The sequence below is a fragment of the Schistocerca americana genome, chromosome 1 (genome assembly GCF_021461395.2).
Source record: "Schistocerca americana isolate TAMUIC-IGC-003095 chromosome 1, iqSchAmer2.1, whole genome shotgun sequence".
In the NCBI taxonomy this organism is placed as follows: Eukaryota; Metazoa; Arthropoda; class Insecta; order Orthoptera; family Acrididae; genus Schistocerca; species Schistocerca americana.
Window position 1 is genome coordinate 1,126,058,956 of NC_060119.1, and position 12,733 is coordinate 1,126,071,688.

General features: G+C 46.9%; 1 protein-coding gene across 1 annotated transcript in view; it reads right to left on the reverse strand.

Moving 5' to 3' along the window:
- The window catches only part of LOC124619021, a 218,060-nt gene that overhangs the window by 114,415 nt on the left and 90,912 nt on the right, over window positions 1-12,733 (reverse strand). The window contains exon 6 of the mRNA XM_047145393.1: window positions 36-221. Coding sequence (XP_047001349.1) covers window positions 36-221 — 186 coding nt within the window. The remainder of the gene's footprint in view (window positions 1-35; window positions 222-12,733) is intronic.

Here is a 12,733-nt window from a genome sequence, read left to right on the forward strand (position 1 = left end):
CTCTCTCTTTCATTAGCATAAAAAAAAATACCAACCTTGAGATTTTTCAGAGCCTCTGTCTTCAGTGTTACAATTATATCTACAGACAAATCAGATTCATCCACAGACACAAATTCCACTTCCTTGTCATTGTTTATTGTGAGAAAAGGGCAGCTGCAGACAGAGCCGTCGGCCACACTCACAATGCCCAGGCAAGGAACTATCTCTCTGACATCCAGAACCTGTGGAAAAATGTACATGCACTCTACACACACATGGATGTGTAAAACATAAACATACCTATTGTTGAAATTTTGAAAGGAGAAAACCGATTAGTATGAAGCAGAGGCATGGATACATCATTTAGGTACTTTTTGTTTTACTTCCTATGCCACAGTCCTAATTCCATTTCAAACTGTAGCTTACCCTGTAACTGGCTAGATGAACCAATTCTAAAGTATGCAAGTCATGGCCACATGACCCTTCTGGCTGGATGTAAAGAAGACTGGGGAGACTATTCAAGGAATGTACACCATACTATCCAAGAATATGGTTTAAGGAGAAACAAAGCTAAAATGAATGTGACAAAGAGTATTAAAAAGGAGAGTAATGACTTGCTTGGTGGCTTGGTTTTCTCTTAGCTAAGCAGTAAGGTTATATATGATGGACAAACTGAAGGAGATATAAGAAACTGACTAGTAAACGCAAAGCAAGCCTTCTTCAACAAAACAGTTCTACTGATATAAGATACTGTTATGGAAATGAAGTAGTTCCTAAAAGTATACCTCTGGAGCACAGCACTGTATAGAAGGGAAATGAGGACGATTAGAAGAAACTTGAAAGGATGTGTAATTGAAAAATGTTAATACAATGGACAGATAAAATAGACAATGAATCAGTGCTAGAATGTATCAGGAGGGAAGTCCTAATGAGAAGAAGAAACAGGTTAGTGGGACATCTGCTAGGGCATCCAGAAATGGTTAACACTTCCGCCTCATGCAGACAGTTAACAGTCATTATAACCAGATGCCAAATAATCAGAAACACAATCAAAACTATTCTTATTATTTTATATTTTACTGGTCACAATCTTGGTCAAATATTGAGGTCTATATCCGTGGATTTCATTGAAAAAAAGAAAGAAAGAAAGAAAAAAAGAAAAGAAAATGATGAAGAAGAAGGGAAAAAGTAGTACCATCACTGTGAAACAGAAGGAAATCAATAAGATAAAACTACATGTAGTGTGTTCAAAAGTGTACATCTTTACATATCTCTGAAACCAAAATCTGCAAGCGGAACACCGAGTGTGAAAAAAGACAACAGGTTCGAGGGTCCTGTCAAGGCACTGCACAGTCCCCAAATTACCCTCCATAGAAATGAGAGAATCATGTGACATTCGTACATCATACTGGTTCAGAATGTAACTGCCCCACCTATTTGCTGCACCCCTAGGAATGCATGTCTGAGAGATGCACTGGCCCCTGGCCACCTCCACAATCCTGTTGATGAGGAGCCCCTTACACTACTGACCCAGGTTCTGCTCCACTGCCCACCTATTTCGCACACCACAGTACTTGGAAGGGGGTGGTTTGTACCATAGTTCAAATGGATACCTAGAACCCAAATTAAATGTACGAACAGTGGTTTGAAACAACCCTCCCATTCTAGTTCGAATACTACTCAAGGAAGGGATGCACTAGTCTCCTCTATGCGGTCTCCTTTACACTTGAACCACACCTCCCTATAGTTTCCCAAAAAACCGAAGTCAACATTTGCCTTCCCAGCTACTATCATTACGTGCTTGTTCTATTTGATACAGCTTAGGAATGTTACACCCAGACATTTAATCAACATGACTGTCAAGCAGCACACTACTAACACTGTATTCAAACATTACAGGGTTGTTTTTCCTACTCAAGTGCATTAACTTACAGTTTTCTACATTTAGAGCAAGCTGCCAATCACCACACCACCTAGAAATTGTGTCTAAGTCATCTTCTATCCTCATACATTCAGTCAACAATGACATTATCCCGTGCACCACAGTCATCAGCAAACATCCATAGACTGCTGCTCACCCTATCTGTCACACAACTTATGCATGTAGAGAATAAGAGTGGCCTGGCCCAATCACGCTTCCCTGGGGCACTCCTGACAATACCTTCATCTCTGACGAACACTCACCATCAAGGACAATTTATTGGGTTCTATTATTTAACTAGTCCTTTAGAAATTCACATATTGGGAACCTATTCCATATGCTAGGATCTTTGTTAATAGTCTGTTTTGGGGCACGATGTCAAACACTATCTGAAAATCTAGGAATATGGACTCTGCCTGATGTCCTTCATCCATGGTTTGCAAGATATCATACCAGAAAAGGGCAACTGAGTTTCGTACAAGGATGCTTTTTAAACCTGTGCTGAATTGTGGACAGGAGTTTTTCCATCTCAAGGAAATTTATCAAATATCAGAAACTCCAGGTTGGAACATCAACAATATAAGGATGTTTAATCCTGCTACTAGTGCATATGAGTATGCCAAGTGTGGTGTTGCCACACATGTACGTTTGAATCAGCCAGCAACTGTATCAGAGCGGGCTGCAGCCACCAACTGTATCAGTGCTGGTCGGCCTCTGGAGGCCAATTGTGGTAGGTGTGCGCGAGGCGCAGTATATGCCGCACCACCTGCCAGCGACTCGTACATATACATATGTGGAGCAGTGTTGACTGAGCTCCTCTATGTTCATCTAGTTGTACCGTTCACACTATTTGTTGTGAGTCTCACTATGTGTGGATTCACGAGAGGCTATTTCTGTTATAATTCAGAAGTTTATGAATAAAGCCATATTTGTGTTACGTGGATTGGTTTCTTTTATTACTTGGTTACTACACAACTGGCGACGAGGGTGGGATGGTATCTGCATGTGCAGTCTTTAAATGCAGTTTTGTCGGATATGCTATTGGCCCTACCTGAACGGCTTACTTTGGCAGTGACCACTTTCGTCCGCTTCCATGAACAGACAGGGTACTATTTCACCAGACCATACACCCCCTTTTCCTCCATATGTTGATTTGGCTGAGGATTGGTAAGCTTATGGAAAAAGACTAAGACAGCGTTCTTTGGCTTTCGATGTGACAGTCTTGAATTTGTGCACAGCCTTCTTGCTCTTGTGAATTCCACCTAAAATGTGTTAATTGTTGTGTCAGCTTGCCCCTTTACAAGAACCAGCAGCTCTTACTTTTGATCACACATTCAGTTTATTGTCCACTTACCACTGCAAATGAACGCATGTCGTAGCAACACGAGTTGAATTCTACGGATGCAACAAGAAACCAAATCAGACATCCAGGAGCTGGGCAGCTGAACTTCATGGCCTTAGCCTTAAGTGTCAATCTGTTACTGACGCCCATAATGACTCTTATGTCAACCACATTGGGCACAACACAATTATCTGTTTAGCTCCGGACAATGAAGTGTGTCAGAAGGCTTTACCCTGTGAAAACCCTCCAATGGGAGTAGTTTTGTAAATAGCACAATCTTTTGAAGTTTCTCAAGCAGTGAGTTACCAAATTGGACCGAGGGGCAATGTGGCATTAGTGCCATAAGATGTACCCACTAGGACAACAGATAGCTTGCACAAGGAAGCGCTGTATAGGCCAAGGCCTGCACAAGGAGCTGTGACTGCCTGGAATGCTGGGCACTCTTCTTGTCTCACTATGATTATGACATCCATTTTTGACCTACATCTAAACAGGGCAATGCAGATGCCTTGCCCACCTTCCTGTGGGTCCTGATTCCAACTTTGATCAAGAAGAATTGTTTTGCTTCCATCTTCATGTTGAAATGCAAGATACAGTGGCGGGTTTCCCAATTACGAGCTCACGCACAACAGCTGCCATTGGCGCCGACCCAGTTCTCAGTCAGGTAACGCAGTCTATTCATCAGAGCTGGGCAGATAAACCACCGGGTTGGGCTTTGGACCCCCTGCACACTATTCATCAGAGCTGGGTAGATAAACCACTGGGTTGGGCTTTGGACCCCCTGCACAATTATTTTTCCTTATGGTATCACCTCTCCGTTCCTGATTGTGTTTTGCAGTTGTTCATGGAAGACCTCTCTCCGAGAGTAGTCATTATGGCGTAAGGTTCTACACACTCTCCACCAGGGACACTGGGGAGCTTCACACTCTAAACTGTTAGCTAGGTGACATGTTTTGTGGCCAGGGATTGATGGTGAAATTGTCTGTTTTGTCGTGGCCTGTGAGCAGTGTGCCCAATAACAGGCAGCTCCCAGGGCCTCCCTGTCCCTCTCGTCCCCTTCCCGCCAGCCATGGGAATGTATTCATGCAGACTTTGGAGGCTCCTTCTTCAATTCCTATTGGCTCCTGGTTGCGAATGCATTTTCTGCGTTTACTTACATTCACAGGTGTGCATCGACAATGGCTGAGGTCACAATTTGTATGCTTTTGAGAGTTTTTTAAATTGTGGGGTTGCCTTGTACTTAGTTTTTCCGATACTGGCCCCCAATTCGTTTCTCACACCTTTCAACTGTTTCGTTCCCGTCACGGCATTTGTCATATTATGGCTCTACCATTCAACCCTCAATAAAATGGCAAGGCAGAATGACTAGTGCATATGTTCAAATCCCAAATGCAAAAGTTTGTTGTGGATTCTTCACTGGACGATGCCCTTCTCCATTTTCTGAGCACCTATCGCTTCTTGGCTATGATGGAGCAGAGCCCAGCTATGATGGAGCAGAGCCCAGCCAAGTTCCTTCACAGTCGGCAGGTATGAATACTCCTCCAACTTCTGTGGCCTGTGCTGCACCTGCAGCAGGCAAGTTAGGTCGGCCGCTTCTTGCTGGGATCGCTGTTGTGGGCATGAGTGTTAGGTCACTGGCCAAGTGGATAACAGCCACTGTTGTTTGCCACTGGGGAAGTCACCTTTGTGCCATCCATACTGCTGATGGACTGGTGGCTCACCACTTTGATCATTTGCGGCCCCAATTGCCACCGGTAGCTACCAGTTCATGGGTGTGGCCCCCGTCCCCACAGTCCACCCCCTGCCTGTCGTCACCTGCTGTGTAGGCAGGCCCATTCCATTGGTTGCCTCTTCCATGTGTAGTGCTCTGGGGTTCTAGCTTCTCAGCAATGGGCTCTGGTCTGCCTCTGGCTCAGTCCACTGTCACAGCCTGCTGTACAGTCAGGCCACCTGCACCAGACCCCTCGCCATCATTGCCTTAGCGATCATCACCTGTGGATCGAGTCCCATCTCCTCTACACTGAGACCTGCCTGCTGATGGTGATCGCACCCCGCTCTCCAGCGCTGTCATCAGGCAACGTGTGGGCCCATCGTCCTTGTGCATGCCCGCATCCTCCCGCTTTCTGGTCCTATGCTCCATTGTCTGCCTGGCACATCATCGCGCTCCCTCCAGTGGCACCGGCTGCTGCCACTCTGGAGCCGATGGATGTGTTTCTAATCAGGCCACTGGTGTCTCCTTCGTCGCCTGGATGTTCACTTCACATGACGGTGACTTGTGCTATATCCTGCTACTAGTGTGTGTGTGTGTGTGTGTCCACGCGAGTGTGAGTATGCCTAGTGTGGTATCCATGCATACATACATTTGAATTGGCCAGCAACTGTATTAGCTCGGGTCAGCTACTAGAGGCTGCCTGTGGGAGGCATGTGCATGGCGAGGTGTCTGCCACACCATCTGCCTGCAACTTGTGCATATACAGGGGGGAGAAAAATTGTGTTATGAAATGTTAACCCTGGATAGCTGATGCCAGTAGGAACTAAAATTACTAATGTTGTTTAGGTCAACAACGCACAATTTTTAAACTATGGAAAGCTGGCACCACGCGCTCCTACTGGCTGCAGGATTGCCCTGTTGCCAGATGCTCTTGACAATGCATGACCACAAATGCTTTGCCTGCCGGAGATCGCCATGTATTCAAGGCGGCCCGCATGCTTGGTGGTAGCATGCCAGCATTACACTCTGGGGGCAAATCTGCCAGGGTCCCAACACATCCAATGTAGTTTCATGATAAGACGTACCAGGAAAAAACCTGTCAACAGCTGTTAGTTCACATACAGAAATCTTTTACCAATTATGTCGGCCCTGAAAAGGGCCTTTTTTGTAACTAGGGAATTGTTTACTTAAAGCAGGTGCTCAAACTGGTGACCCTCTGATGCCACACAAGCTTTGTAATTTTCAGTTCAATAAACTTTACCAACAGCCTTACACTTTAAGATATTTTATTTTATTTTGAAAGCAACCCATTTCTGCAATTCATTTTACTATCTTCTGGCCCCATATGCTTTTTTCCAACCAACAAACTTATTGTATTGCACCATAAAATGATTGGAATTCACAATACCCAGTTTTATGGTGCTATAAAATAAGTTCGCTGCTTTGAAAAAAGTGTATGGAGCCTGAAAATGGTAAAATGAATTGCCGAAACTGGTTGCTTTAAAGCAAAATAACATATATTAGACTGCATGGCTGTTGGTAAAGTTTATTGAATTAAAAAGTACATACCATCCGATGTCCCCTGGCTGTAATGGACCAACAGAGATCAAGCTTGGTAACATCAAACGGTGTTTTGCCAAACTCTTTCAAAGATTCCTGGCGTTGCCCTGATGTGATTGGCAACATGTTGAATGGGATAAATTAATTCCTCTTCATTTCTAGGTGGTTCGCGCCCAAGTGGGTGAACTAGAACCCTGAATAATCTCCACAGAAAAAAGTCTGGTGGCATGATGTCTGGTGATTGCAGGGGCCATGTGCTAAGAGCACCTCTGCCAATTACCCGGCCATCGAAGAGTTCATTTAAATATTTGCGCACGGCACGATTGTTATAAGCGGGCACCCCATCGTGTTGCAACCACATGCATTGCCGTATGTCCAGGGGAACATCTTCCAGCCAGCTGTGCAGAGTTTCTTGCAAAAAGCAAAGGTAATTTGTCCTGGTAAGTCAAGGAGGTAGACCGGCCCAATCAGATAGTCATCTACAATGCCTGCCCAAATGTTGAGCAGAAATCGGTCCTGGTGTCCGTGGACATATGTGACGTGATGATTTCTTCTTGCCCAGTAATAAATGTTTTGAGTGTTGTAAAGGCCTTCCCAATGGAAGGTGCACTCGTCGGTAAACAACACAATGGCGGGGAAGTCGGGATCTCATGCAGCACATCGCAGAAACCACCGGCAAAACCCTAGCCTGTGTTCATGGTCTGCCACAGGATTTAGGTCTTGGACAGTGTGGAAACTAAATGGATGCTGACCGTCATCCCTCAAAACCTCCCAGACCAACCAATGAGTGACCCCCATGTCGTGCCCCACCGCTCGCGTACTTGTCATAGGTGCTTCCTCAAAGCACTTGAGAAAAGTCTCTTCAAATGCAGCATCCTGTCATGTTCGAGGTCTTATCCTGCTAACAAGCCTGTTTCTCCAAGTCGCCAGTGAATTGCTGTAAATGTTTGCGAGTGTAGGTGATGTGTTGCTGGGTACCGTTCCTCATACAACTGTTGACCTTCAAGCACACTACAGTTGGCTAGTCCACAAACAAAAACAATATCTCTCTGTTCTTCAAACGAATACTGTGCCACCATGCTTACTGTATGACATAATCGCAGGTGACGTGTGTGCTCCGAAGCGAAGTGAAGCTAACGTGTGAATGCCTCTGACGTGAGGTGGTAACAGACAAGACCTATTCAACACGTGTGCGTATCACACTGGGGCAGTGACGGTGTGAGGGATGTTTGTCTGTGTGAACTGACAAACATAGTGCTGCCCATCAACTGACGAACAGCAACAGGGGAATCTACGATCCATCGGAGTGCATGGCGCAAAGTTTCCGTAGTTTAAAAATGGTGTGTTGTCAACCTACGTAACATTCGTAATTTTGGTTACTACTGGCATCAGATGTCCAGGGTTAAAAATTCATGACACAATTTTTCTCCACCCTTATATGCACAGAGCTGCACTCACTGACTTCCTGTATGTTCATCCAGTTGTACCATTCACACCAGTTGTTCTGTGTCTCACGATGTGTGGATTCATGAGAGGCTATATCTGTTATTTTTTGGAGCTTTACGAATATAAAGTCTATTTGTGTTATGTGGATTGGTTTAGTGTAATACACTCCTGGAAATGGAAAAAAGAACACATTGACACCGGTGTGTCAGACCCACCATACTTGCTCCGGACACTGTGAGAGGGCTGTACAAGCAATGATCACATGCACGGCACAGAGGACACACCAGGAACCGCGGTGTTGGCCGTCGAATGGCGCTAGCTGCGCAGCATTTGTGCACCGCCGCCGTCAGTGTCAGCCAGTTTGCCGTGGCATACGGAGCTCCATCGCAGTCTTTAACACTGGTAGCATGCCGCGACAGCGTGGACGTGAACCGTATGTGCAGTTGACGGACTTTGAGCGAGGGCGTATAGTGGGCATGCGGGAAGCCGGGTGGACGTACCGCCGAATTGCTCAACACGTGGGGTGTGAGGTCTCCACAGTACATCGATGTTGTCGCCAGTGGTCGGCGGAAGGTGCACGTGCCCGCCGACCTGGGACCGGACCGCAGCGATGCACGGATGCACGCCAAGACCGTAGGATCCTAAGCAGTGCCGTAGGGGACCGCACCGCCACTTCCAAGCAAATTAGGGACACTGTTGCTCCTGGGGTATCGGCGAGGACCATTCGCAACCGTCTCCATGAAGCTGGGATACGGTCCCGCACACCGTTAGGCCATCTTCCGCTCACGCCCCAACATCGTGCAGCCCGCCTCCAGTGGTGTCGCGACAGGCATGAATGGAGGGACGAATGGAGACGTGTCGTCTTCAGCGATGAGAGTCGCTTCTGCCTTGGTGCCAATGATGGTCGTATGCGTGTTTGGCGCCGTGCAGGTGAGCGCCACAATCAGGACTGCATACGACCGAGGCACACAGGGCCAACACCCGGCATCATGGTGTGGGGAGCGATCTACACTGGCCGTACACCACTGGTGATCGTCGAGGGGACACTGAATAGTGCACCGTACATCCAAACCGTCATCGAACCCATCGTTCTACCATTCCTAGACCGGCAAGGGAACTTGCTGTTCCAACAGGACAATGCACGTCCGCATGTATCCCGTGCCACCCAACGTGCTCTAGAAGTAAGTCAACAACCCTGGCCAGCAAGATCTCCGGATCTGTCCCCCATTGAGCATGTTTGGGACTGGATGAAGCGTCGTCTCACGCGGTCTGCACATCCAGCACGAACGCTGGTCCAACTGAGGCGCCAGGTGGAAATGGCATGGCAAGCCGTTCCACAGGACTACATCCAGCATCTCTACAATCGTCTCCATGGGAGAATAGCAGCCTGCATTGCTGCGAAAGGTGGATATACACTGTACTAGTGCCGACATTGTGCATGCTCTGTTGCCTGTGTCTATGTGCCTGTGGTTCTGTCAGTGTGATCATGTGATGTATCTGACCCCAGGAATGTGTCAATAAAGTTTCCCCTTCCTGGGACAATGAATTCACGGTGTTTTTATTTCAATTTCCAGGAGTGTACTTGGTTACTGCAAGGAAAAGAATAAATTGCTGCTCACCTTAAAGATGACACACTGAGTTGCAGACAAGCACACTGAAAAGACTGTTACACACCCAGCTTTTGGCCAAAGCCTTGTTCAGAAAAAGGAAATACACACATTCATTCACATGTGTAAGCACACCTCATGCACACATGACCACCACCTCCAGCAGCTCGGACCACAATACAACTGCCACATGAACGAAAGCAACAACCTGGAGGGGGCAGGGGAGGAAAAGGGACAGCAGGGCACAGGTGGGGTGAGAGAAGAGCACTGTCTGGCAGAGTGTGCAGGGACTAGATGGAGTGGAAAACGAGTGGAGCAGAGAAGGGTAAAGATGGGCGGGTGCATTGGTAGAGGGAGGCATATAATGAAAGAGAGGGAGGATGTAAATATGGAGGAGGTGCAAGGGCAGAAGGGGTGGAAACTTGCATGGAAGGTTATGGGTACAATAGATTACTGAAGGTTGAGGCAGGAATAATTTTGGTAGTGGAAAATGTGATGTAAGGATAACTTCCATCTGTGCAGCTCAGGAAAGCTGATGATGGAGAGGAGGATCAGATGGCTTGAGCAGTTAAGCAGTCACTGGAATCAAGCATCTTATGTTCAGCTGCATGTTGTGCGATACAGTAGCCTACTTTGCTCTTGGCCACAGTTTGACGGTGACCATTCATTCTGGTGGACAGCTGGTTGTTAGTCATACCACTATAAAAAGCTGTGCAATGATAGCAGCAGAGATGGAATAGCTACTTTCACAGGTGGCCCAGCCTCTGATAGGGTAGGATAAGCCTGTGACAGGACTGGAATAAGAAAAGCTGAGTGGGAGGAATGGGCAGGTCTTGCACTTGAGTCTTCCACAAGCATATGATCCCTGAGGCAATGGTTTGGCTTGGAAGTGGCATAGGGATGGACTAGGATGTTGTGCAGGATGTGTAGGTGAGAGCACCACTATATCAGGGGTGGGAAGGATCTTGGGCAGGATGTTCCATTTCAGGGTATGATGATATGTAGTCAAAGCCCTGACGAAGGATGTGGTTTCTTCATTCCAGTTAGGGGTGATATTGAGTGACAAGGGGGCACTCTATTGTAGCTGGTTCTTGGAGGTGGTGGGAGAATTGGGGATGTGTGAGGAAATGGCACAGTACATCTGTTTCCAAACTAGGTCTGGGGGATAGTGCCTGTTTGTGAAAGCCTTGGTGAGACCTTCAACAATCTGGGCAGGTACACCATCCCTGGGTGTCCAGGCTGTATGGGAGGGAGTTTTTGGTGTGGAAGGGGTGACAGCTGTCAAAATGTAGGTAGTGTTGGTAGTTGGCAGGTTTAATGTGAGCCGAGCCTGTAGATGGAGGCATCAGAGAGGAGGATGTCGACATCCAGGAAGGTAGCCTACTGGGTTGAGGAGGACCAGGTGAAGCAGGTAGGAGAGGTGTTGAGATTGTGAAGGAATGAGGATAGGATCTCTGTCCAGATCATGAAGATGTTATTAATGAAACTAAGCCAGAGTATGGGTTTGGTGTTTTGGGAGGTTAGGTCTCCTCTATATGGCCCATAAACAGGTTGGCATAGGAGGGTGCCATGCAGATGACCATGGCTGTGCCACAGATTTGTTTGTATACCTTTCCTTCAAAGGAGAAGTTGCTGTGAGATAGGATAAAGTTAGTAAGTGTATGAGGAATGAGGTAATGCCTTTGGAGTCTGAAGGACATTAGGAAAGGTAGTGTTCTATAGCAGCAAGACAATGGGTATTAGGGCTGTTGGTGTATAGGAAAGTGGTGTCAACAGTAATGAGCAGGGATTTAGGAGGAAAAGGGGTGGAGATAGTGGAGAGTCAGCGAAGAAAGTGGTTGGTGTCTTTAACGTGGGAGACTACATAAGGGGAAATAGGTTGGAGGTGTTGGTCATTGAGGGCCGAAACCCTTTCAGTGGGGACACAAGAAGCAGCTACAATGGGGTGGCCAGCATTGCTGGGTGTTTGTGAAGCATGTAGAAGGTCAGTGTGTGGGGTGTCAAAGGGTAAAGATGTAAGTGAATTCAGGGGTGAGGTTCTGGGCAGGGCCTCAGGCTTTAAGTAGGGACTGAAGGTTATGTTGGACTTCTCGGACGTGATAGCTCTGGCAGAGTGTATAGGTGGAGGAGTCACATAATAGTGGCAGTAGGCTTCCACCAGATAGTCAGTGCGAGTCACCACTACAGTGGTGGAATCTTGATCTGCAGGTAGAATGATTAAGTCAGGATTAGTTCTGAGGTTGTCTATAGATGTCATTTCTTCTGCTGAAATTCCTTAAATGCTGCCTAATCCATGGAATCCTTCCCAATGGTTCAACCATAAAAAAATCCTCTCTTTGGATCTCGCTCCTCCTTTCGCAATGACCTTCAACTTTTCTGACTCCATCAGTCCCTGGCCCCCATAAACCTGGTACACATCTCCGTAGCACAGAAATCCCAGAACCAGCCTTCTGCTACCATGCAATATCTATCACATACATCACATCTCTGAAACTGAATCCCTTGCTCTCCTCTCCAGCACATGGAAGACCATTGCAGACATCACCTGCATAAGTTATATAACCTGCTGACAGCCTACTGCTGCTGCCTCGTGGCTCCAAAATCCATTCCCCATCCTGTCCACAATGTTCTTCTCCATCAGCCCCTCATAACATCCTGATCCTGCCTAGCTGACTTTTTCAACTTCCCACATCCCCCAAAGCTCCCTACCAACACCCCACCAAATCCACAGCTGAATCATTCCCAGAACACTGTTGTTAATCTTTTCCCCAAAGCCCTCAGCACTATAGAAATTTCAGTCCTATCTAAGTTCTCCCCTTTAGCCCTACACCCAAATTTAACAATGTTGAACTTGTCAAAGACCTATTCTTCTCACCCGATTCATGCAGTTGAAGCACTTATTTGCCATCAATCCCTCCAACTGAAGCCATCCTAATCCCAAGACTAAACCCTGCCTCTCCCAGTTCATACCACCATCCAACCGTGATCCTTCTCCCTCCCACCAAATTACCCGCTGGCCACCTACAAGGTACTGCTTACCTCCAACTTGGCCTCACCATCCTTCCCAGGGTCCCTTCCTAAGAACACCAAACTATGAGGAGAAGATGGGACATTCATGCACAGCCTCAAAACTAATCCTGACCAGACATCCAACCTTTAGACAAAGG